This window comes from Chionomys nivalis, chromosome 20 (genome assembly GCF_950005125.1).
Source record: "Chionomys nivalis chromosome 20, mChiNiv1.1, whole genome shotgun sequence".
NCBI classification, from domain to species: Eukaryota; Metazoa; Chordata; class Mammalia; order Rodentia; family Cricetidae; genus Chionomys; species Chionomys nivalis.
In genome coordinates, this window is record NC_080105.1 from 52757491 (window position 1) to 52785132 (window position 27642).

The window sequence follows — 27642 nt, forward strand, 5'->3', positions numbered from 1 at the left end:
CAGACAGGAAACAGAGAAAACATTCAAAATGATGTGTCTTCCATTTCTCAAGACCCTCCCCATTGACATAATTCATCCAGCAAGACCACACATCTCCAACCTGCCCAAAGAGAGCCCAGTGACTGGGGACCAAGAATTCAAGTATCAGAGTCTATAGCTGTATAATGGACAGCTCATTCAACCCATCACAGTTTGCACAAAACTCGTGAAGATTACTACATAGTGCTATACGATCCCACCCTCACTAATGTCTGTAGCACCCCAGGAGGCCTGTATTTCAGAAGGTCAAAGGTTATTATGGGTCAGACCTCCTTAACTAAGATATGTGACACAGTTGACTCTGAACATGAAACTTAAAGTCAGTCCCCTTAGATTCCACCCAGGGTACCAGATAAACAGGGAACAGTGCGTGGGGCTGAGTTCACATGGCCCATTGGAGAGGGTGGCAGATACATGTCCTATATCAAGTCACAGCTTTCGTGATGCATGTTCCTGGCAGACCAGTCTCTTACCTCAGTAGACTGCAGCAAAAACAGAATTCCCTGTTACAGACATGCTTATGACTACTTGGGCAGTGCAAAAGCCTACAAATCACAATCCCAGAGAACTTAGACAACAGTGAAGACACTAAAAGAGACATACATAGATCTAATCTACATGGGAAGTAGAAAAAGACAAGATTTCCTGAGTAAATTGGGAAGGGTTGAAGGGATGGCAGTCAAGTGCAGGTGAGCAGAGCTGGATACACACTCTGCAGGGCATCGCTTGTGTCAGAAAGCAAGAGGGTGAGAAGTTGCGCCGCTGATACCATAGAAACACTTTGCTCTGCTGGAGTAGAGGACAGTTGCTGCAGCCATCTAAGAAACCAGTGCTTTGAACTCTTTAATGAAATATCTACTGAGCGGCTGAAGCAATGTAATCTTTGCAGACTGTTAATTAAAAATCCTGTAGCAACAAAGGTAGAGTTTTAAGAGCCATCTAGGAAATATTATTTAATGTGTCCTGATTTTGTTATATGTTAGAAACCCACAAGGACTAAGTTGTTGTTGTTTTGTTTATCTGTTGTTATGCAGTACAGGGAATTGAACTCAGGACTTCACGCATGCTAGACAGGTGCTCTATCACTGAGATACATCTCTGGCCCTCTTTTTCCATTTTGTTTTGAAATCAAATTACTCTCTTACCACGTCTGGTTTTGAATTTTTTCTGTAGCTCATGAACTTGAGATCCTCCAGCCTCAACCTCTTAAGTAACTGGCAACATAGGTCTATGGTATCAGGCCAGGCCCTAGATGAACTCTTCATGGTGATTAACATGGCATCAGTCTAGTATATTCCCCATGTTATGCAGAAATTGAGCTACTGTGCAAGGATGGGCAGGAGAGGTATGATATGATTTAGGCGTCTCTACCAGCAAACCCCCTCATTCTGAAGCCAGGATCTGAGGTATCTGAATTTGCTAAGGTTTAGAGTAATTGTTAATTGTATATATGACCACAGCTGAATGCAGTTTTAAGATTTAGTTCCATTCATTCAGTCTCTCTCTCTCTCTCTCTCTCTCTCTCTCTCTCTCTCTCTCTCTCTCTCTCTCTCTCTCTGGTGAATGTATGTTTGGGTTGGTGTAATCATTTGTCCGTGTGCATGGTAAAGACCAGAGATAGAAATCTGGTTTCTTTCTCCATATTTCTACACCTTATTTTCTTAGGCAAGCTCTCTCACTGAACCAGAAGCTCACCAATTTGGTCAGACTAGCTGACCATCACACTTTCAGGGTCCCACTGTCCCTGCATCCCCAGAGACAAGATTAAGAAGTACATTACTATGCATAACTTTTTAAATGTAAGTTCTGGGAATCCAAATTAATGTCTTCATGCTTCATGCCAAACCATTTACCCCAGATCTCTACTGGGCACCTGCATTCAAATAACTTTTCCAAGTGTTTCTAGAATCAAAGACACCCAAGAAAGCTCTGGAGAGATTTCTCTACTGACAAAGGAGACTAGTCATAGGTCACATAGTAATGTTGACCACACAAGGGGACCGCAGAATCTAGAGCCCAGAGGGCCTGCGTTCTGTGAGAAGCATGAAGCAAGGGTGAAGGTAAGGGCCATGAGCGCATCTTTCCAGCTGGAGTCATCCCTGAACCTGGTGTTTCAACTACAGCGTAAGGAGTGGGTTGAGGATGTGGGTGAGACAATTTGTGTGGACACAATGAGGATGGACGACTGTGGGGCAGGACCAAGGAATGGTCTAGACCCGAGACAAGAAGCAGTGGAGCATGTTTGGGACTGTCACGGTTGGAGACAAATCCTGTGTAGTATGTTTTGAAGCAATGGGACACGATTTGGTGACCCATGGCTGGATAACACAAGCCTCTCGCAAAGTTTTACAATAATCATTTTAGCGCATTTTAATCACGGGGAAGCCAAGACAGGTGAGACATACAGCTTGAAGTCTTAACCTGGGGTTTCAGGAAGTCAAGAAGACGGAAGCAGAAAGGTCACTGGTCTAATCCCAATCTGTTTTCTGTATTCATGAATATTAATTAATATCTTTAGGCTTTTTTAGAGCAGCTTGGAGCCAGACTGAATGGAGGAAGCAATCCCTCCACCTCCTCACAGATAGCTTGTCTATACTACTGCCAGAGGCCCTCATGGAAGAGGGTGATTGCAGGTATTTATCCTGCACTTGGGGAATGCAGGCTATATGAAGAAACATCGAAGGAGCTGATTCTGCTGCTTCTTGAAGAGCTGTGGGAAATCAGCTGTGTTGCCACAAACGTTGGTGTTCGTACTTTGAGGCATTATATTCTTAGTGAAAATAACAGTTCTATCAACACCACTCAATCTAAGTACAGTTACCTCCAGGTAAAGCCACTTGAAGGCACAATGTACTGCAAGTCAGTGTGCATTCAATGCATAACCTCACTGGAGAGCTGAGCACTCAGATGGCATCATTGCGAACCCAGCCCTCCTTAACTCAGGATAGAGTAACTGTCATGAGACCATACAGAAGCAGATTTCCAAGTAAGTAGCCAACTTAAGAAAAAAATAAAGCACACTTCTGATTAAAGACCCATGACTAAGAACAATAAGAAATAGAATGAAATGGGAGGTCATATTCTCCATTGACTATAATCAGAAATACTCATAGCCTACAGTAGTACCTGAACTGAAGAGAAAGAAAGGACCAGGGGAAGGAAACGTACAAGGGAAAGTGTGGGTCTCAGTGTCCATCTCTCCTCTCTACTTCCATAATTCATAGCTATTGAGGACCAGTCTTCCTTACTAGCTATGGAGCTTTATTGCTTTTCACAGTCCAGCCAAAGTGATATACAAAAGCAGTCATCACAGCTTCAAAGTTGACAGGATGAAGACACATGCCAGCTTCCCAATAATCATTTGCTGCTAGCACCAGAGAACACTGCTTCCCTTTGGAATGCATAAAGAAATATTTCAGTAAAATATGAAGTCCTCTAATGGTGCGCTTAGGGAGCTCTTGTCAGTAGACTGTCTCCTTACAGCTCTCCCCACAGGCCAGTCCCATCATCCAGAAGTGCAGATCAGTTAGGAAATGCCTGTCAAACAGAACGCCTATGAAAAGGACCCATCCCAACCTGATTCAGGGCTCCTATGTGAGAAAAAACAGTTCATAGCACAGGCTGGCCTTCAGCAGCTGTCCATAAATAGTGTGTTTTTTGTTTAAGTCTTTTAGAAGTTTGCTAGGATGCCATTTCTAAAAAGTTACAGTTTGTATATCCTTGAGTGACAAACTCTCATTTCCTGGGCTTAGAGGTTGACATCTGTGACTGGAATATAAGCAAGGAGGGGTCCTCTGTGGCCCTCACCTCTTGTCTTCCTTCCTGATGGGCTGGGGCCTTATGAGCTCTTTGCGGTTTGCACAAGCCTGGGGATTCTTCCTCAGCTCATATGGATGCTACCCAAGTGGCTTAGGGTGAACCTGAAGGCTTCATTTTAACCAGCTCACAAGAGTAAATGTTCTGTTTTCAAATACTTATGTATTCTAAGATAATGGTGGGGAGAGTGACCATATGGGAATCCTAGGATGCCAGGAGCATGGGTTAACTGACCCACTGGGCCATCAAGTAGTGGGCAACTTTAATCCCAAAGAGACACTTGTACTGCTACCCTGTGTTATCGGGGAGTGGAGAGCAATATGATTGGATAAGATGATATTTTTATGAAGACACATCTTTAGAGGAGTACGTGTGAAAAAAGGCAGACATAGACGGATGAATCCCCTGTGGGCAGACCACAGCTGATTCTCTAGAACCCATTTAGGCATGCTCAGATGCACAGGCAATTGTGTAGATTGATGCTCAAATATGGAACCTAATGGTAGAGAAAAATTGAAAGAAATTAACCTTGAAAAAATGTTTAAATTCAGTGTGGCTACATCCCTACTTTATTCATGACATTATTTCAGTATAGCAGGAATTGGGTAAATATACCACTGCACATAGTAGGTGTGTGGTGGGCATCCCACTTCACATAGTAGGTGTGCAGTGAAATCCTACTGTACACAGTAGGCATGCAGTGGACATTGTACTGCATACAGTAGGTGTGTGGTGGGCATCCTACTACACATAGTAGGTGTGCAGTGAAATCCTACTGTACACAGTAGGCATGCAGTGGACATCGTACTGCATACAGTAGGTGTGCGGTGGGCATCCTACTACACACAGTAGGTGTGGGGTAGGTTCCTACTGAACATAGCAGTGGCCGCCTAAGTAAACAGACAAAGAAAACATGAAACAAACCAAACCAGTCTCAGAATAAAAACCATCACATTTTCTCTCATTCCCATGTCCATGACTTTGTAGAGACATAACATCATAGATGAAAGGGAAGCACAAAGCTGAGTCAGAACTATAGTAGAGAAATGGGAGGTTAGTGGGGAGCTGGGGTGCTCAAAGGACATTATATACTCATTCAAGAATGGCTTGATGTTACCTCTATAGTAAAAATTAAAACAAAAAAATAGGAAAAGAGAGAGCACACTTTTCCCTGTCCGTGAACACTCAAGACTTACCTTAGATGAAGCCTGATATTCTTTTTGAGCATCAGAGGCAGAAGATTGGGTGGGGCAGAAATAAACCTAAATGAAGGGGTCTAGACCTCTGTAAGCCTGAGAAAGCAGCGGAAGGTGGCTGCCTTATCCAGAGCAGGTGATGCTCTCCTTGCATGGAACAGGAATGGCAGGAAGTGGATTATAAAACCTGTTCCTCAAATTAAAACTGGTATTTTAAATCGGAATGTGTGTCTTTCTCTTCTCTGCCCCGGGATCTGCAACAATACAAATGTACCATAGGTGAATCACTTAAATAGTGCCTGGGAGTTGTCATTCTGCCTCTGAGGACAGCCTCAGCCTTGCCGGCTTTACCATAGAATCAGGACGGTATGAAGAAATAATGACTTTTTATTTATGATTCTCTGACTCTCTATTTTTTATTGCTTCAAATGTAGTATTTTTATCTGTTTATTTCAAAATCCCTCCAGTTATGTTGATAGATTTCTTTCAAAAAATAGCATTTGTCTTTATTTACCATGAATTATCTCTCAACTGATTCTAAGGAGAATACTACTTTAGTTTTTATTCGCTCCAAAAACTAAACACAAGTTACCACACATGTTAGAGCTAGAGCGCCTGAAGAGGCATCCTATCTGAGAAGCTTCCCTTCCATTGCATGGAGGTTTGGATTGAATTTGAATTCTTGGTATATATGTATGTATGCATGTGTTTATTTATTTTTATTTCACTGACTCTTGGAGGTAGAAGCTATAAGTGACCACATGAAGTTCATCAGAAGGGCAGAGGCCAATTCCTTCCTTGCTCTCTCTTCAGATTTGTGAATTTCTGACATTATGGTCCCAGGCTCTTAAAGAGGAGGGGCAGACCAGGTATGGTCTTTACAGAGGGAGCAGAGTGGGTAGAAGGACCTAGAATGAGTTTCCAGAAAGGTTGGAGGCATATTGTTTTCATGGATGTTTTGAGGGGTTAGTACAGTTGTTTGGCATCTTTTGTGCATGTGTTTATGTCGGGGAAGTGCACACATGTCTACCCATGTAGGTGTGGTGTGGGCATCCTACTAAACATAGTCTGTGTGGGGTTGGGTATCATTTTGGACACAGCAGGTGTAGGGGAGGTGTCATATTGAATACTGTAGACTAAATGCTATTTTAGAAAGAAATCCATCAACACGTGTGTGTGTGGGCCAGAGGTCAGCCTGGGCGGGTTCTTCAGAAACTATCCACATTGGTTTTTAAGGCGAGTCATCTCACAGACCTATGGCTCACTGACGAGGCTTGGCTTTTTGGCCAGTAATGACCCACAGGAATGGAAGAGACTGTTTACACAGGAATCTACAGGAGGATGCCTACTGTACTTACCCTTCAGTAGCTATGTTTGTAAGCTATGGGCATGCCCTCCTACGGATGTGGAAGCTGGGTACCCAGAGCACGGAGCCTCACTGAGCAGTGTAAAAGCCATGTTATCCCAGCCATGCTATGTTCTGAGAAGGCGAAGTGGCCTGTACTGAGAGCCTGTGGGTCTGGGCAGTCAGGATGAAGACCGTAATTTCCCACTCTAACAGATGGGTTACTCTGGTGAAGGACATGGATGGAGCAAGGTTGTTCCTGTGTACAGACAGGTAGAGGTGGGAACTCTGCACCTTCTGCCCATTGTTACTGTGAACCTGAGATTGTCCTAATTGGAGAAGGTATTTTTTATTTAATGGGATAAAACCGGACTCTCTGAACATGGCGGACAATGAGAGCTGACAAGAGGCCAAGGACAATGGCACGGGGTGTTGATCCTACTTCAGGTTCTGGCTTTGTGGGAGCCTAGACAGTTTGGATGTTCAACTTCCTAGATCTGGATGGAGGGGGGAGGACCTTGGATTTTCCACAGGGCAGGGAACCCTGACTGTTCCTGGGACTGGAGAGGGAGGAGAAGAGGAGTGGGGAGAGGGGGAGAGGGGTGGGAGGAGGGGGAGGGAAATGGGAGGTGGGGAGGAGGCGAAAAATTTTTTTTTCAATAAAAAAAAAAAGAAAAAAAAGAATTCTATAGAAGTAAATATGGAGGTGATAAAAGATACATTTCAAACAAGCTGGGCTTCCCTGGAGGGGGACAGGGACATGGACTGTCTTCCTCCTTAAAGGCATGGTGTCCCCTCTGCATTTAAAGTGTGGCTTTCTGAGGCCGTATGTCACGGTCAGGGGAACAGGCTGTGGTTGGCTTCCCACCTGCATCTCTGAACTCTACTACACTCCCCCACTCATCTTCCCTGGGAGAGACAAATACAGGACGCTTATTTAATGCAGCATTCCTGGACCTTTTCGGTGTGTGTTAGTTGACTTGTAGCCAAATGAAATTCTGATACCCATAGGAAATCAAATCTGGGGTTTTGTGTGACACGTTTCTTGCGACCTATGAAAAAGCGAATTGTTCGCTTACAAGATTACTTAGCTGTTTTGTGCAGGTGGAATTTATCAACATGTTTATCATACACTCTGTGAACTGAACTCCAGCCATTCCCCTGTGGTTATTTTAAAGATATGTATGTCATGAACTAACTTAGTCTTTTTGTACATAAATCTTTGCTTTCATCTGAATCGGAGACTATAATTGGGAAACGTCTCCGCTTTCCCCTGGATCCCACATACATTGTATATTTATCAGAATATTTATTGACAGGTCAGAGGTCATCTGAATTAGTTGTTGATTCATACATTCATTTTTAGGACAGTCTCTAGTCTGGATTTTACTGTGGCCTAGGACAGATGGATTCTCAGTGGAAGGATAGATTCTGTCCACACCACCATGGTGTGTACTCATAAGATACAGTATTTAGTCCTGTGGGTCCCCAAGGAAGGAGAAGGACCATGGAAACTCATCACAGTGTGGGTTTCCACTTCTAAGAGCCTGCCTCCCTCACTTTCTGCATGCAAATGGATCACTCCATCTTGAGTCGGGTTCTAAATTGCCCAAAGGTTCTTTATTGTCTCATCTCAACTGATGGTTCGTTTGGATTGTGCCAAAGAGTCCCTGACTGCCAGAGCAGAGCATCCTCTCAGATCCTGGTACTTATATGTGACTGTGCAGACTTGGACAGGGGCAGAGGAGGCAACAGAAGCACGCTAGGAACGCTTGCTATGCTCCCCAGTGTGGGTCATCTCTCATTGTCAACATCCTAACCAACAGGAGAAAGAATCAGAATCCAAAACAATATCAGGGGTTCTCCACCACTGGCTCCATCTCAGTAACTCATAGCAGGAGGAAGGAGGCTTTTTGCTTACCTGGGAAAATCCCATCCTCTTTAGGTTTTCATTCTAAATACAAAGAATTGGAAACCGCTGGTGTGAGACTGTAATAAGGTTGAAGTTAATGAGGAAAGAAAGTGGAATGGGCGCTACAAGGAACGTTTCACTCACAACAAGGGAAGCAAGAAAGCCAGTGAACCTGATTTGTGGCATAATAACTTCCCAGGCCAGGCACCCTTCTAGAACCCACACCTGCCCTAATAACCTGGCTGCTGGGTATCTTAAACACAAGCACCTTGAACCCAGGACCTGCACCTGTGTGCTCAGATCCTACTCCATGAAACCTTAACAAACGCTACTGCAAAGTGTTTGTCAACAGGCAGGGGAGACGGCTTGGAGTTTGGAGCATGGCCTATGCTTGTAGAAGACCTGACTTTGGTTCCCAAATCTCATGGTAGAAGGCTCACAACCACTTAAAATTATAGTTCCTAAAGACCACGTGCCTTCTTCTGGTCTCCACATCCATTACACCTATGTGCATAATCATCTGTCCACTACATAATACACACACACACACACACACAGATATATGTATATATAATATAATAAAATTTTAAACTAATAACATTTTTAAAAGTTTGTCATAGACTAGAACATTCTTTCTGCAAGGGCTAGAATCTTGTTAGAGTGCAGCCCACACATTAGCAGGAACTTGGCTATGCCTGGCCAAGCACCTCAAAGATCTTCATATATAGACAATGGCACGTGCCAAGTGGAGTGCTCAAATCTGAAAGGGTGTGGCTCCACTGTCGTACTCATAGTGTATCTCATGGGAGTGATAAAGGACAGGCTCACAGTGATGAGTTTCACTGACTATCTGCCTGCCTCTGGATTTGTTCTTAAGTGCTTGAAGACCTTTAAAAAAAGAGGATTCTATAAACCACAAAGAGGGGGGAAAGGATGGAGGGGAATGAAAAGGAATGGAGAGAGAACAAGAAGAGACATCTAGCTTCTGAGAATCTCCATCCACCTATGGAGGTACCCAAACACATCCTTTGCCCCGGTTCATTCTGAGCTAAACATGAGTGACAGTGGCTTGGAACATGATCTGGTTTCTTTGTGTGTCACTCACCAGTGTAAAAACTATTACCTGAATCTGAATTTTTGTAACCACAGAATTTTTTTTTTTAAGTAACAAATCAATTAATGCAGACAAGTTACAGCAAAGCAGGGACTCTGCTGTAAGTTCTAGGTGCTGTGGGTCGGTGAGAGCTCATGGTTTGTGAAGGGATATGTGCCAAGAGTTTTAGCTAGCTGTCACCAGGCTGCTAGGTCAGAAATGGCGGTAGGTGGCAAATGGCTACGGACGCCTCTAAAGTCCATGGGAGGCGAATTTGGTCTCTCAGCTGCAGTATTCAGAGTCCCCATAATCCGGAAGTTCTAGTTATTCAATCAGATCATTGGTGCCAATGCAGGCTGACTTCAGATCACAGAGAGAAATGGCTTTTAGACGGAAGGGAGGGGGCATGCGTGAGCAAGAAGGGTTTGTAATGTCTAGCCAACTCCCGTCGCATCTGACTAGGATGGGATTGTCGCAGGGAGAGGCCACTCTGGTGGATTCTGACTTAGAGAACAGGAGCATGACACATGGCTGAGCAAGTAGCCACTTGCAGGTGCCTGGTTTGAAACAGCTGGGGGACTCCTAAGGGTCGAGGAGGAGGTAGAGGGATGAGGCAAACCCAGTGAGGCCTCCGCATGATCATCGATGAGGAGCATATGATAAAGAACAGAGGGTAGACCCAGATGTCACCAAAATGGTCCTTCATCTACCTGCCACAGGCTGAGAGGTACTGAGGGCAGGGCAGTTACAACGACTGTACAGCAGGATTAATGGGAATTGTCTTACTGGTGCCCGGGGATGTTATGTCAAACTAATAATTGTGGCCTGGATGGTCAGGGGTATATGTTTATTTGAGTAGAATTGCATTTAGTAGATCAAAACCTGTTAACCTACTAATTATCAGAGTTCATCATAATATTTAAATAGCATTTCTCAGAGGTTGGCCGTCTCAGTTCCTTTCGGCTACCTATTTTTGTGGTTCCTCTTATGAGCTTTCTAGAGTTCTGTCTGAGGGTACCTTCTCATTTCCACAAACATTTTGCTATCTCCAGATTCCACCCAAGATCAGGAGAAATGGGAATTGCAAGGACATACTCGGTTGTCAGGTCACTGTTTTGATTTATTTGTGTCTCGGAACTGTTATTACCAGCTTTCAAAAATGCTCACCTACATTCAGGGAGCAGTGAACCCCGTCAGTGTTTTATTATGTGAATGTTTATAGGTACAGTGTAAAGTATCAAATAAAAGCAAATTTAGTAGGAAGACTGTTAAGCTTGCAATATCACTCTAAGAAAAGTATTTATAGAAAGGATACAAAGATGCTACAAAATCCAAAAAAAATAGGAAAAAATGAAGTGAAAGTTGAAAGTAGGGAATAATTTTAGCATGTCCAAAGATGATAGTTGAAAAATACATCAATACATTGTCATGGAGGCCCCAAGAGACTTGGGCACAGATATTTTCAGGAGACAGAAGAGCCATCCCAGAAAGCCAGAGAAGCTGCACTAGCCCAACTCTCTGCATTCTGTAATCACATTTCTAGGGAAGAATGTGCACACAGCATTTGTTTCTTCCGAGGTCTTGAATCTTCTATTCATCTATGAGTTGTATTCCCAAGCGAACACATCAAAGTTGTCTCCAGCATGTTACAATCCATTTGGGTGGAGACTTGGTTCCATCTCTGTAGAAAAGGGTTCGACTTCATCTCTGCAAGCAGAGGTTTGATGCTGTGTTAATCAGTGCAGTCGGGGTCTTCTGTTCTTTTGATTCCTTCAAATGGCAGCAAAGATTCCCTCCTGAGGATGGCACAGTCCTCAAGTGAAAATCTGGAATGAGAGCCTATTTGGTCAATAATTGGGGCATTGTTGCAAGGTTCTGCATATGGTGTCAATGCAGAGTCCCCACAGAGGGAATCTCCACATTGTGGTGTTTGAAGCTCTGTGGAATCGGACTCGCTAGTAGTTGCTAAGTTGTGTTAACTGTTTGCAGAGGGTGTGACAGACATAGGTTATTCCAGGTTGCAGCAGGCTTGCCTCTAGATGAACCTCTGCACCTTTGGCAGGAGAAACAGGGAGATATCCCCTGGCTCTTAGCATGAGAGCCTCACAAGCAGACATTTCCTGGCCCTTAGTGCAAGGAGCTCACAAGGAAGCATCCCCTGGCCTTTAGTACGAGAGGATCACAAGCAGGCAGCTCCCGGCTCCTAACACAGGAAGCTCACAAGCAGTTGGCTCTCAAGTCTTATTTTGCAAATTAATAAATGTGTACTACGCGTCAGTTGATAACTTCTATATTGTTAACCTTTGAGACGATGTCTGTGAACTCTTAGGAGGTCTGCTGCATTCAAACTCTCAACTCATTGTGGTGATGTTTTGAAGAAAGTCCAAATGGATGTTTTCTTCTAAGACTGTTAGCAGGTCCGCTCTGCACCACCAGTTGCTTTACTCTTCAGTTAAGAGGAAGAATATTCAAATAGATTAGGCTGATTTAAATAGCCTGATGGTCTGGAATAATCTTGCTTGCCTTGTTCACAGCCAGAAGCGTAGATGAAGACTAAATTAATGGCTGTGTCTCAGTCTGAGCAATGACAGAAGGCTGGGCATGCTGGAATGAGGCGTCTGTTGTCTGGCACATCTGCACAGCCATTTCATCCTGATTTTATAGTGAAATACTAGAGGAATCAAGAACCTCTTTGAGGCCGGGCAGTGGCAGTGCACGCCTTTAATTCCAGCACGCGGGAGACAGACGCAGGCAGATCTCTGTGAGTTCAAGGCCAGCCTGGTCTGTAGAGCTAGTTTCAGGACAGCCAGGACTGTTACACAGAGAAGCCCTGTCTTGAAAAACAAACAGTAGCAAAAAGAAAATAAAACAAAAAGAGTATCTCTTTGAAATTGGTTATACATTGTTCCAGTGCACAAAGGAGACAGCTCCTTTCTTCTGAATTTGTGCGAGTTCTTTAGGAGTTTTTCAGTGGCTTGTTTATTTTCTGCTCCTCAGAAATTGAGAAGGGAGGCTGTGGGGACCCTGGCATCCCAGCCTATGGGAAGCGGACTGGCAGCAGCTTCCTACATGGAGACACGCTCACCTTTGAGTGCCAGGCGGCTTTCGAGCTGGTGGGAGAACGAGTCATCACATGCCAGAAGAACAACCAGTGGTCAGGCAACAAGCCGAGCTGCGTGTGTGAGTCCCACCTGTGGGGGTCGGGCATCAGTTACAGAGGAAGGGGAGTGTGACAGAGAGGTGGCCTTGTGGCAGCTCAGGGCTTCCTGTTTCTTCACCCTGAAAAAAAAAAAAAAAAAAAAAAAAAGTTCGTGCCTTGATCCCATCTGCTAGGTAGAGAAGAGCTGAGCCTTTTGTTTGAAAGAATGAGACATCAACCAGCATTCCCATCAAGAATTCACGTAGACTTGGTCCCCATAGGCAGCAGCTACATATAAGCTGGTTGTACGCGCCAGGTGACAGTGGGCATTTGGAATTTAGTTAGAGCATCAAGTGTACTGTTTCAGCCATCACAGTTTCGATACCATATCCACAGGGAGCTGGTTTTATTAATAAATAAATATAGCAATAGCATTTTTTTTTAAGTTGATCTGATAGAATTGGTTTTAAATACACTGATACTCAACTATCTGTGGGTTCTAGCTGGGCTGTGAAACGGAACACGTTTCTTACAGTTCTGAAGTCGATCACCTGGAATTCAGCACACAGAGCTCAGAGTAGTTGGGCCAATGTGAGCCCCAGTGGGATTGTCGTCATTCCTAGCTATCTGCGGCCTGGTTCATATGGCAAGGCTTTGGATCTGTGTAACACTATATGACATTATCTTCATGCCCCGCAGTTTCGTGTTTCTTCAACTTCACGGCATCCTCCGGGATTATTCTCTCACCAAACTACCCCGAGGAATACGGCAACAACATGAACTGTGTCTGGCTGATCATATCTGAGCCCGGAAGCCGAATTCACCTTATCTTCAATGACTTTGATGTGGAGCCTCAGTTTGACTTCCTGGCTGTCAAAGATGATGGAATTTCTGACATCACGGTCCTCGGAACCTTCTCTGGCAATGAGGTGCCTGCGCAGCTGGCCAGCAGTGGACACATAGTACGCCTGGAGTTTCAATCCGATCACTCCACAACGGGCAGAGGGTTCAACATCACATACACCAGTGAGTAGGCACACAAGTACCTCATCCATGTCCCATGGTGTTCACATGTCCATGAACTAAAAGTTCAAGGATGATGCCTCAGGACTATAAAGGAATATCCCAAGTAGCAAAATTATTTGTCATCTGATAAAAAAGGGATCGCTCTATGCAGGCTGTGCTTTAGACACTTAGAGTAGATGTTGGAGCTCTCACATAGATTTTTCTCTCTCTCTGGCCATCAGTCCATTCATCTACCTATTTATTACTCATTTCCCATGCAACTGCACATGCACGCTCTTTTATCTGTCTATCCATCCAGCTCCCATTATTAATTCACCTGTCCAATTGTTTATTGATCCTTCTCTCCTTCATTTCCTATCTATCCATTATTCATTACCATTTATCCATCTATTTATTCCTTCATCCATCCATCCTTCTGTCCACCTGCTCTACCTCCATTCATCTATTCATCCGTGTTTCCATATAGCTATTCCCTTATCTGTACATTCATGTGTCCTTTAATACCTACGCACCCTTCATCACCCACCCATCTCTTCATCCATTTTTCATTAACCACTCATCCTTCATTATCCATCCATCCATATTCTTTTACCCAGTCATTTTCATCATTCATTGTATCTAACTGTCCTGCAGTCCATCCATCCTTCCATTCCTCAAGCAATATGTTCATGAAGAAAATGTGTGCTCTACAGAATGACATGCTGTGGCAAAAACACTGGTGTATCAGAGATCAAGCACAAGCGATATGAATAACGGTACCTAGAGATACTTTGCGATTATTTATCTGGCAGATAATTTCCTTTAGCTTCAGTTTTCTCTTCTGCAAAACATTCGAGATTATGAAGGAAAGTGTGAGGTAATGCTGATTTATTCAGCATTTAGATTTTTGCCATGTTTATTTTCATTGGTGTTAGAGTAACTCTGGGATATAAGCTTAATAGTCTTCGTGTTTTAAACAAAAATTGACAGGTCTAGATCCTAAGATTTCTTCCTTATGTCACATGGTAAGTTTAAGAGCAGGACTCTAACAGGGCAGAGTTCTTCAGAGCTCTCTGCTTACCACCTGTGCTGCGATCATCCCCTCTTCTGAGTGCACGTTGAAGGTCAGTTCTACCAGCACAGATGATAGGCAGAGGACTTTGTCACTCTGTCTCCCTTCTCCTCCCCTCTCTTACACTGATACCCAATTGGTTTGATGTATTTCTTTATGAACAATGGATATGGAATTTTATTACATCATTCTTTTATAAATACGATGCTTCTTTCTTTGTCAGGACAAGTAATTAATTTTGAGCATCTTTATGTTGCTGACTTTTCTCTCTTATGGTTCAGCGTTTGGTCAGAATGAGTGCCACGACCCTGGCATTCCTGTGAATGGCCGGCGATTTGGAGACAGGTTTCTGCTGGGAAGTTCTGTGTCCTTCCACTGTGACGACGGCTTCGTGAAGACCCAGGGTTCTGAGTCCATCACCTGTATCCTGCAAGATGGGAATGTGGTCTGGAGCTCGACTGTCCCTCGCTGTGAAGGTGAGCCTCTGACCAAGTCCTCCAGAAGGACAGCAAACAGAGTCTGTCACCTACCCAGGCTTCCGTAACAAAGACCCACAAAGTGGTGCAAATGTGGGAACCCCTTCATCTGAGTCTGTAAGCTGGACATCTAAGACCAGGGGTTTGGAGGGCAGGTCCTTCTGGTAGCTCTGAAAGGGAGTTCAAAAGCAAAATCAATATGAGGTGATCATCAAAGGTTTATGAGTGATAATGAGATAGATTATTGGCAAGACTGTGTGGAAAACCCTGTGCTCTCTAGAATAGATGATGACAGCATCCCAGAGTAAATTTATATTGAGTCCTACAAACCCTTTTGTCTTTCGGCCATGACCTGTATCTTTAGAATAATCGAGTAATACCACAAAATATTCTGTCAGCAATAAATAGTGCTGCTGCTGAGTGTTATTTGTACAACTGCAAGAGCAAAGACTTAAAAGCAAGAGAAGCTCAAGCGATGAGGTTTGTTTGGGTAAATAGGTTGATCCAAATGTGTCACCCCCCACTACAAACTTTATAAGATCAAAAGAACATTATTGAAACCTGGTCATGAGAAAGGACGGAGGTCACCAAACTGTGGGTGCTAATGAAACCAGTTAGAACTTAGCCGTGCCCTTAAACACCATCTGAGCATATAAACTGTGGGTGATAATGAAACCAGTTAGAACTTAGCCGTGCCCTTAAACACCACCTGAGCATATAAACTGTGGGTGCTAATGAAACCAGTTAGAACTTAGCCTTGCCCTTAAACACCACCTGAGCATATAAATTGAAAAAAGTCATGGCATACCATGACAGAAACATTTAAATAAGCAGTAGCTCACATTAACAAAATGCTAAAAATTGTTAAGCAATGTTTGTTAATTAAAGTTATAAGCAAATATTTTTCCTTGATCTCTGTTTCTCCTATTTTTCTAATATTAACACGTGTTTTTTTAAGTAAGCAAATAGAAAGGGGTTATATAAATTTAGGATTGTTGTTCTATCCAGCTCCATCACCTGCACCCCACAAGGCAGAAACAAGCATGGCGTATTGTCACCAGGCCTGTGACCTACAGGAGGTCTAAGATGAGCTTGACTCAGTGTGTAGATGTGGCCTCATCCTGCCCCAGCCATAGTTGTTCATTATTATTTTAGGGGGTGGTGTGTCTAGTCAGGGTGGGCTTATCCTGCCCTAGTCCCACCTCCATAATTGTTTCCTTATACACACTGAAGTATGCGTAGGCTAAAAAACAGAATGTGTTCTACTCAGGTCCTGGTCTTTGCCTCTATGGGTTGTGGTGAAATTCAGAACAGTGTTCTAGTTGTTCCATAAATCATCTGCTGCTTTGGTCAACTATGGATATGACCTATGGGCATAAATGTATAACCCTAAAGAACAGAAACCAAAACAAAATTCAACACAGTAAGAGAACTTTGATTCATCACACACATACCATGTAACTTCTGTATGTCCCGTTTTATAAAATGTTGAGACGTGGCAGTTTTTAATCTGCCGTAAACACGCACTGCAGGCTCTCCAGTTGATGCCATGGGCAATCCTGTTTGTAGACGCTGACCCACTTAGGCATTTCTGTTGACTTTGGAGCATGAGTGATCTATGGAGAAGGATGTTTAAGATAACAAGGCTCCAGCCTCTGCTCTTGTATGCCCACAATTATCCTGGTGCTTCTGTGGGCAATGGACTGTGTAGGAATGCACTGTGAGCTGCTGGGCAAGCACTTGCCTGAGAGGACAAGGAGAGTAAATGGACCAGAGCAAGGCAGGGATGAAAAGCCTGGTGAAAGGGGAAACTGTCAGTCATCTTAAAAGCTGGTGAAGGATTCTTCCTCCTTTATAAAAAGCCCGGCCCAACTCCACGAAGTGGAAGGCAAACTCCAGCTGAGGTTGTTAACAAAGCAAAACTTAGAGAGGAATGGTGGTAGGTGAGAGAGCCTGGAAGTTTCCCTACTCCGGGAAGGCCAATTAGTGATTGCAAATGAGTCTCTGTCAGGGCAGGTGGATACTCAGATAACAGTGGAAGGGCCCCCAATCGATGCACCTGCTGAAATGGAATAAAGTCTGACTTTCTAATGGATGTAGACCAGGAGAGAAGAAAGGGCAAGGCAGGAGGAGGTGAGCAAGAACAGCAAGTGCTGCCTAAGAGGGATGAGAAGAATCCCGTGTCCCTTATTGACTCCCAGGAGACTCGTATGCTGCTTTCAGGACATGGACGTTCTCGTGTTCCTTGCAGGATATGGAGACTTTCTCATGCTTTACAGAATACAGAGCCTCCCATGCCCCTTCCTTCCATAATGCTCTGTGCAAGCAGCGTAAGCCCCTTAAAGAAAAGTTCTGTACAGAGAACCCCATAGTCTCCTGAAACATTTCTTTCCTTGTGTTTCTTCAAGATTGACTTAAAAAAAAAAGAAAAAATTGTTAGCTACAAAGCAAAGATAAACAAATTAAAATTAATGTAAGCCACAGAATTTTTCATATTGGAATTAAATTACTATGAATAATAATAATAATATATAAAATGGAAAGGTGTACTCTAATTAATTGTGGAAAGCAAGAGAAATGTGGACCCCAAGTCCTAGCCCACTTAGAACCTTGCACAGTGCAAATTTTCCAGTTAGGCAACATTAAAAAGTAATTAAAGGTAAGTACAGTCCTTGTTGTCTATGATAGATGATATGTCTGATGATAGAGCCCAGAAAAACGTGGGCTATTCCTGTTGACTTCATCTGATAAGGTTTCCTGAGGAATAAGTTTTGTTCGATGCAAATATTGACTCCTGGAATGATTGACCACAGTACCTACCTCTAACGGGAGGCTGCTGTGGTACACCTTCCTAGACTTGATTTCTTTTCTTGACTGATATGTGTGTCCTCTTCCAGCTCCATGTGGTGGGCACCTGACAGCTTCTAGTGGGGTCATCTTACCTCCAGGATGGCCAGGATATTACAAAGATTCTTTAAATTGTGAATGGATCATTGAAGCAAAGCCGGGACATTCCATCAAAATAACATTTGACAGGTGAGGGCAAACCTTTCCCCACTGCTTTGGCAACTAGAGCTGCAGCTACATTCCCTGTGTTATGTAAATAGACCTTAAAATATGAGAATCCTCAGGTCCCAAGGAAGATCATGGACCAAGGACCAGAGGCTGACACACCCGTGCTGTCTCCTTGCACAGTCCTGCTCTCCTATGAGCACAATGAGGTCTCGGCTCTGGGACACAGATAAGGAGGCACACTGGATGATCACTGTCCTAGACGTACATAGAGTCTGGATTTGGGACCTGGAATTGGGAGACTTCTGCTTGCTACGTGGTGTTCCCTTGAAGCAAGTCCCCATCCTGCTGGACCCTTCTGCACCCTCCATGACAGCCCAGAAAAGAGTTCTCTGGTTCTGGGGAGACAGCTAACACTTGAAGGCAGTCGAAGGTTCAGGGTCAGCAGCAGGGTTAGTGCAGTAGGCTAAGAGCCTCTCCAGTGCGTGGGAGTCACTATAACTGTGACACGGTCTGACCTAGTGATCTGAACACATGTTTAATAATCTGTAAAGATTATTGAAGGAAGGAAGGATACTGTTCAAGCTCTAGCAGGTGCTCTGCCATTTATCCAAACATTGAAATCAGTTTCAGTTCTGAAAACATGTTTGTTTGTTTGTTTGTTTGTTTGTTTGCATAAAAAAACTTGTACTTGAAAACTAAAAAAGCACCTTTGCTTAACACTATAGGTTCAGTTTCTGAATGATGTGAAAAGACTGGGCTCTGAGCTGTAATATTCTTAATGGGTGGTTTCAAGGCATGTGATATTTTCTTCCTTGTTTTCAAACAATTCATAAAATCAGAACTAGGGAGTTTAAAATATATAGTGGAACTAACATTATTAATTATGTTTTATTTATAATTATCCATACTCTATTTGAATGACCTTGCATTTTAGTAGAATGATCCTTCCAAACAAGGAAAAATGCTCAGTGTCTGTTGGTAAGTGACCATACAAAAATAACATTAATCATAGGAAAAAAAATAGTTGTATGTGTTCAGTATGTGAAATTCAGTTTCGACCAATTCTTATACTTTCTGGAATCAAGAAAAAACAGAATCAAACACCTCAATGTTCCCAGTCATGGGTCAGATTTATATCATTTAGATAAAGTATTAATTTCATGGTCTCAGTCGCCTGTCTCGTTTCTGTTGCTCGAAGAAAGATTCGTGCTAAGTTTTCCATAGTGTGATCTTTTTAGTATGAATTTGGTGCAATATTTTGGTAAGTCCTATTTTAGTAACTAATATTCTTGGAAATTTTAGACATCCAACCTAGGAGCAGCCAGAGCTTTGCTCCTCAAAGATAAACTGCATGGCACAGCTTTAGTTTGTTCTTGGTTAACAGCTGATATTGGAGCTGTGCAAATAAGGTTTGGATTCTCCACAGATGGTTTGGCTGTGCAAAGATGCCAGGCTGCCAAGTCACGATAAGCACTGAGCAGTTCACAGTTTTCAATGTGTGTGTGTGTGTGTGTGTGTGTGTGTGTGTTATCTGTCTGCACTGCCCGAGCTAAAAACAATGTGAAAGTTTTTCCATGTCTCTTCACGATTCAAATGGAAGACTCCATGCTTCTGCAGACTTCTGAAATTTGGACTCAAATGTCTAATATATCACCGTATTAAAACTAATAAAGCCAAAGGCGGCACCACCAGGCCCAGGTCCACAAACCTCAGTTCCTGTTCTGGTCTAGCCACATTGTTTGCCTTCCTCTGTATGGAAGAACAGAGCACGAAGTAGCAACTACTAATTTGCTTGGAAAACGTAGCATTATTGTGCCTTTGCAGAAGAATAGCCGCATTGGAAGTGAGCATGGCAGTATTATTAAATGAGGTTCAGTATCTATCGTGTTGCTGTTGTGGAGATGTGCAAATAAACTGAGCTAGCTCCCCAGCTCTCTTCTCTTCCTAGCAATAATCTGCACCCATCAAGGCAATGGTGCTCCAGCTTCAGAGACACATTTGGCTCCGTTACTGAGTGAGTCAGAGGCATGGAATTCTGAGATGCTCCTTCAGAGCCAAAAGAGGCACTTGGAAACCGAGTTAGCTCTGGAGAACAAGATGGGAGTGTTAAAGGAATTATCCCAATGCCCCAAAATGGCGCCATCATTGCACCAGGGGGACCTGAGTGTCTTGGCTTTATATAAATAGAATTGCAGGCTGGGTTCACTGGCAGTACAAGCAGAGTTAAAACTATCTGGAAGCCGGTCTGGCTTTCCCAAATTGTTATGGCATCACTGAGCTTCTGAAGTAGCAGCTTGCTCAGTGTTGGTCCCTCAAGGGTTGGTGTGAGTAAAAAAAGCACAGGGTGGTTTTCAGGAAAGATATTTAAACATCACGTGCCATGAAGTCCCTCTTTCCTTAATGTAGCATTCCTCTTCAGTGTGTCTATTTCAAGGTGTCTATAGTATGTTAAAGGGAGAATCATAAAAAAATAGTGCTAAGTTCACAATCAGCAATTGTTCACTACTAATTGTTGTATTGTACCCATGCATCATCTGTCTCTCCCTTAGTCTGTCACCAACCTGCCTATCATCTATCTGTAGCCTATCATCTCTGTTGCTGTTATCTATTATCAAATTACCTGATATTATATATGTGTTATATATATATGCATATTATATATAAAATCTGTTTATCATGTATCATCTAACATCTATCCATCGTCCATTTATCTGTCTTCTAACACCTCCTTATCTAAGGGAACTTAGGTAGTTCACAATATTTTCCTTTCAGTGGTTAATAATGACCTTCTTTGTAGCCTGCTTTATAGACAGAGAATTAGTTATGATAGAATATTTACAATGTGCTGTCTTTTCCAACAAATAATACAATATTCATGTATACGTTTCAATCACCACAGTCACTTGAAGTTTGTACTAGGAGTAGCACAGCTGGACAGGTGTGAAAGCTCACATGACTCTCTGCATGGCTTTCCCCAGGTTCCAGACAGAAGTCAATTACGATACTCTGGAAGTACGGGACGGGCCAGTCAGTTCATCCCCACTGATTGGAGAGTACCATGGCACGCAGGCACCACAGTTCCTCATCAGCACGGGCAACTATATGTACCTGCTCTTCACCACCGACAGTAGCCGGGCTAATGTTGGCTTCCTCATCCACTATGAGAGTAAGTGGCCCCTGGCTGGCTCCCAGGGCAGGATACTATGTCCCAGATGATAGGTGCTTTTATATTTGTCTTCAAGTGGGATGACTAATGGGCTGATTCCCTGGACAGTCTGTCTTTCAAGTAATTTCAAGAGATCTACTACAGGGTCTTTTGGAGGGTGGAAAATTGCTTTTGGTTCCTTAATAAATATCAGTTGCTTAATACAAAGTAAAATGATGTAGTCATTAAATGATAAATTTTATCCTTTTAGTACATAATTAATATATTCTATTATACTATTAAATTATTATATTATATATCATATATAGGGTAATATGTATATATAATTAACATATTCTATCATGGTATTGTATTATATATACACATATATCATGTATATATACATGTATACACATACATGTACACACATATATAAATATATATATATACATATGTATATTAACAGAGATGCCAATTGGCTGGAAGTGATATAGAGCATTTTACTGAAGATATTTCCTAAATACTGAGTGGGATCAGTTGCCAGGGTACTGTGCAGAGCATCCTGGTCTGTGAGTTCATACGAATGTGTTTTTCAGGGTAGTGAACATTATACCAGAGGTAGGAAGGGAGTAAAACCCAGCTGTGCTTAGTGAACGCCAAGTGATAGCTGAGAACAATTAGTAGTTGGTAGGCGGTGATGGATGCAGTGTGTTCAGCAGGCCAGGCTCAGTTTTCTTTCCAGTTTGGCTCTGAGTTTCAGCTTCTGAAGTCATGAAGTGAAGCTGTACCATTTTATGGCAATATTTATATAAATATACTTTGGGAACCTGCAGGGGGCTTCTCCATAGGAGTGGGTTTACAAAACAAAGCTACTGCAGCCCCCAATGAGAGCACCTTAACAAGAAAACCCGAGAGGGGCTTGTTGCAGACCCAAAAAAACCATGGTTCTGTTGGGCAGGCTGTTTAAGGCCATTACTCTTTTCAGCCTTTTCTCAAAAATAAGTACTTGCATTTTAATGATATAGTAAATATACATACAATTTTATAAATGCATGCATGGGATATACACTGTCTTCTTTAATCTTTTCTGGCATCCCCTCTCTCTCCATTGAAAGATCCCGGTAGGGACCTTCCCTCAGGTGGAGACCCCGGACCCACAGACCAGGCCGAGACCACGAGTCGGATGCAAACTGCAAGAGGTTTATTAGGTAGACACAGGTACCTGCGGGCAGCAAAGTCTTTCGGAGGACTTGCGCACCTGCAGACTGGGAGGAGGACTTTTTATAGGAAAGAGGGCAGCAAAAAGCAATTTACAGAAGCAGAAGCTTGGTTATCGGAATGAGGCGGGGGGCATGAATGGTTTTCCTCTCCCAGCATGGATGTCTGGCAGCAGACATCCTGCTCTTATCTTATAGATATCCTACTTTGCATCCATCTTGCTTTGTAGATGTCCTATCTTATAGATATCCTGTTTTCCTCTCACGAGAGCAGGCTAGCTGCTGATCTTGAGAATCTTTCAAGCAAACAGGACGTTCTCCTGGGGAGCCTGCTAGCTGCGGGTTCTGAGGAGGGGGTCTGTAGGGTCTTTCACCATCATCGAGTCTGCTAATCTCTGTCAAGAACGTCTGCTAGCCAGTCACAGTAGCATTCAAAATACATTTTCCTGTATTTTACCTATATAAACATTTGTTTATGTAAAGTTATGAACATGTTCTTGTAGGGATTTTATGTTTATCAAAATTGAATAATAATGTTTCAACTCTGCTACTAAAAGGCTGACAATTTGTCAAACATGGGTTAATTTCAAACAATTAAAACTTAGTTGTTTTATGTGTGTGTGTGTGTGTGTGTGTGTGTGTGTGTACATATAGTGTCCTATATATGATATTTATTTCAAAATAGCACTTTTTAAAAATTAAGAGTTAGGACTGAAGACGGGGCTCAGCAGTTAAGAGCACTTGTTGCTCTTGCAGAGGACTGGAGTTCAGCTCCCAGCTCCCATATCTGGCAGTTCACAACTTTCAGAAACTCTAGCTATAGATTATCTGAAACCCTCTTCTGAACTCCTTGGGTACCCTGTACATATGGCAAATATCCACACACAAATAATACATCAACATATATCCATCCATCTACATAAATAAAAATAAATCTTAAAAACAAATTTAAGAGTTAAGGCATTAGCTATCTTGTTCTTTTTGGGGTCCTTTTATGTATTCTTGGAGTGAGGTATGCAAGGAGACACCTTGCTTACCCCAATCTATGATGAGCCAAGTGTTCGTGTCTCTGCTGTGCCCTTCTACTTTTCCTTAGATCAGAGAGACTTGACCTGTAGACATGTAGGAAAGAGCAATCTCTGGGGACATTGGCAGGTACAGATGCCAGCATTCCTTTTGTCTGTCCCAACTTTTTGCATTCCAAGGACTGCATTTGGAAAACATTTTCCTGGAGTAGTATTGAAAATGGAGCTCCTCTGGCCACCTGAGCAAATGCAATTCAAAATGTTGCATGTTCTTTTTCTTCATGAAGAAAATGACAGGAAGTGTGCCCACGGGCTTCTCTTTCACTTCTCACCCCTAAAACATGGCACACGGTGTCACTACCAGCGAGTTGGTGGTTGTCACACCATCTTCATTGTACAGCCAGTTTTCTGCTCTTTGGTTTGCTGTGGGCTTACAGGTATGGTGTGGCCTTAATGCAGCATCCAAGACCTCGAGCTACCTACAGAGTGGTTGCTCTTGCTTATGTTTTTATTGTTGCTGTTATTTGTTTGTTTTCTTCTTTGTCTTAGTGGAAAAGAGAAATAAAAGTGTTCTCTTCATGATGTATTTGTAGCAGCGAGATTTGTATGAGTATCTAAAATCCTGGCGCTTAAGAATCTAGAACCTTCCTTCCTGTATTATTGGCAAATGGGGGTGGATCTGTGCCATAGAAGAGAGGTCTGCAGCCAGCTTCCCAGTGTTCTGTTTAGATGTTCTAAAACATGCACGTAGATATCCATACTGTGTGCTTCTGGGAGCCCTTCTAGAAGTACTCAACAGTTTCTGGGTAGTCCTCTGTGCTGGAGCACTGATGCATTACCAAAAAAAAGTCCTCCCTAAGCACCTAAACTCGAGTGTTGTCAGCCTAGTCATTTCCCCTAATGGGTAATAAAGACACTAAGGTAGATGAGCAGAAGATGAAGCAAAGCCTGGAATCAACTGCCTGAAGCTCAGTTATCTCCGGAGTCTTCTGAGAACACAGGTGATTTCAGGCCAACTCAGATGCTATAGCTACTGTGTCCCTGGGACAGAGACCTAAGTGCTTTTTGAGAGCCCTGAGTCTATCCCAGGGCTATTATGATCTGCAGATGTCTGGAGCAGTGGTTTGTTTCCAGCATGCCCTGAGGTCCTCAGACCAGTTCTTGCCATAATGAGTCACTGATCTCTTGAAGACACTGTATGAATGGCCTGTAGGTACCTGCTGCCCCTGAATTAGTCCAGTCAGGCTAGAGCACACAGGCTCCAGAGAAGGAAAATTTGCTACCTGGGAGAATGGGCAAGATGATGGCATGAGTTTGAGAGTCAAGGACAGAAAGGGTGCATGGCCAAGGACCCACTGAGGAGATACTCCAAGCCAGCACACAGGCCCAGGCTATATCCCTTTTGCTCCTTCAACACAGGTGACCTCCCTCTACTAAAGTTCAAATGATCAGACCCAGCATCCAGGAGGTCACTGTTGGGGCCAGGAAAGTGTGAATTCCAAAACATTATGACAGTTGGTGAGCAGCCCCATATCGCAGTTCAAGTCTGAGTTTACTGCCTGCAGGGGACAGTGTATCAGAGTTTCCCTCTCTCCAATTACACACACATCACACTGACACTCTTCCATGATTCTCACATCCTTAAATACATAATTCTAGAGAAGAGAAATACAAAGCGCGTCATGATGAGGTGACCCCGTTCCTTCTCTCTACCAGCCTATCTCGCAGCATAGGCAAATGGCAGATGGTATGCAAACTTTAAAACGGTGGGTTTATGGATGTGGCTTTAGAAAACCAATTGGCATGCAGTTTTAAATCGCATTCTATGTGTGTGCTTGCCTGTGTGTGTGCAGATCTAGGAACATTGCTGTGCAGCTGCCAGAACCTAACTGGAATGCAAACCATAAAAGGAAAGAGAGAGGGGAACGAAAAGAGATGGAATGGAATCGAGTTTAGTGTTCCCCTAACATTCCATTGATTTTCCGGGGAACAAAGGTAAAATTCAGAGGGGCCAATCAATTATTCAAGGTTGCCCCATTTCTCTTTTACCTGGAGAAGACCGCATCAAGATGATTGCTTTTAATTTGGAAAAACAAGGTCAAATGTTTGGAGGCATTGCTTCTGACATTAATGGACTCCTGGATATTCAACCATCAGTTTAGTAATGGAGAGTTCACTTGGGTAATTCCCTGGATCTGTGCATATGTGGGATTATGTTATAGCTAATAATAATATAGTGGTTTTCTTTCTTTCAGTTTGCAAGGAAGGCCTTTCAGTCCCATATTTTCTATGTCCATGCAGGTGTAACTCTTGAATCTGACTCCTGTCTAGACCCGGGCATCCCTGTAAATGGTCATCGGCATGGTAGTAACTTTGGTATCAGATCCACAGTGACCTTCAGCTGTGACCCCGGCTATACAATAAGTGACGATGAGCCTCTCATCTGTGAGAAGAACCATCAGTGGAACCACGCCCTGCCCAGCTGTGATGGTAGGTGGAGCTCAGGCACGCAGAGCTAAGCTAGTGCACCTGTGCACACATCAGCACATGGACCAGTGTGCACATCATGTGGCGTGATACAAGGTGACCAAGGAATGGGTTCCTTTTACCAACTGTACTCTTTAAGAGGAGCACATTTGAAGGGTGTTCATTATTTCTCTACTAGCTGTGATGACTCTTAGAAACAATGAAAATTTGTGGTCTATCCTTCAGAGCTTAGAGAGCTCAATTATGTGTGTGTGTTTTTATAGAAGTGTGTATAGAAGGACTGGGGGACATTGTGGTCCAGATAGTCAAGTATAACTCTTCTGACTCCAATAACCCAGGTCCAGATAGAGAGCTCCCCTCAGAGCTAGCACACCTTGTCCCAGTGATCTCTGACCTCTTCCAGATTATCCTTGCTGTGCATCTAGGCTTTTAGAACATACTTCAGAGGCTCTACGTGTCATTGACCTCTCCTCCTGGACTTATCTACTCCTGGAAATACAGAAATACAGATAGAGGATGATATTCTTGATTATTGTGTATCCCTGTGTCTCTCTCAGTTTTACACTAAGAGTTCGGCATTTGTGTTATTTGTGATCATTTGAAAAACACTTTTTGGTGTGTTCTCTTTAGTCATGAATATACTCTATTATAACATGGTTTCTTTAGAAAAGTATATAGGTATTTTGAAAATAAATACTTAAGTGGGAGTTATATATACACATAATTTCCTCTTCCACTATTTTTTTCTAAACTGTAGGTATTTCTTTTAAAATGTTATATGGGTAATAAGCACCTTTGCTTTCTCAAAATAATAGATATAAATAGCAGAGCCTGGGAAAGATTGGGCTCACAGAACTGCCAACCACTGACAGTCTTGGATCTTTTTCCCAGAGTCCTAGCTCGAACAGTGCTTGGTGCATGCATGCATGGAATGTTTAGGGTAGATGATTGCCTTCACAGGCAAGCACAGAAGCAGTAGAGATTTTGGACTCTGGGCAAAATTTGGGAGGGAGGCTACTTATGCACCCTGAGGTTATGTAGTAGGAGGCTACAAAGGATGGGCAAACGGGCATGATCACCTCCTTCAGGAAAATCACACATTGCTTGTTGACAGAACGCAGCTGAGATATGGCTCTGATGCTGTATATTGTCATTGGAGAATCATCTACCCCTAATGTCAATACATTTGATGTAAAAGGTGCAATCAATTTTATGCTGTGGGCTAGAAAATCCTCCAACATTGTCATCTAAAAATTTCATCTTTGAGAACCATACAATCAAAGTACAAAGAAAAAAGTCTTAGTGCTTTAATTGGCTGCATGTGGCCGGCAGGTTGGGTATTGTATAATAAATGTGGCAAACTGAACAGCAAATCACAATCAGTAGGAGGTCTCCCCTCAGACCCAGGTAATGACTGTTGTCCAAAGCTGAAAGATAAGTGTTGGGAAAGATGTTGAGGAAGGACACCACATTGAGGGAGGAAATGTCCGTCGAGACAGCCTCTGTGGAAACATCCCACGTTGTGTATTTTTTGTTGCTTGTTTTCTTTTGAGACAGGATTTTCACTGTGTAGCCCAGCCCACCCCAGTCCCGCAACCCTCCTGCCTTATCTTCCAGTTCACTGGGCCATGTTGTTTCGATTGCAAGTGTCCCTCACACT

At 43.0% G+C, this 27642-nt stretch overlaps 1 protein-coding gene across 2 annotated transcripts in view; it reads left to right on the forward strand.

Annotated features, from left to right (window-relative positions):
- Positions 1 to 27642, forward strand: part of Csmd1 (CUB and Sushi multiple domains 1) — a 1398492-nt gene that overhangs the window by 1104185 nt on the left and 266665 nt on the right. For both annotated transcript variants that reach the window (XM_057752269.1, XM_057752268.1), the window contains exons 13-18: positions 12399 to 12581; positions 13240 to 13566; positions 14899 to 15093; positions 17991 to 18129; positions 21087 to 21274; positions 25797 to 25985. In XM_057752269.1, the coding sequence (XP_057608252.1) occupies positions 12399 to 12581; positions 13240 to 13566; positions 14899 to 15093; positions 17991 to 18129; positions 21087 to 21274; positions 25797 to 25985 (1221 nt within the window). The remainder of the gene's footprint in view (positions 1 to 12398; positions 12582 to 13239; positions 13567 to 14898; positions 15094 to 17990; positions 18130 to 21086; positions 21275 to 25796; positions 25986 to 27642) is intronic.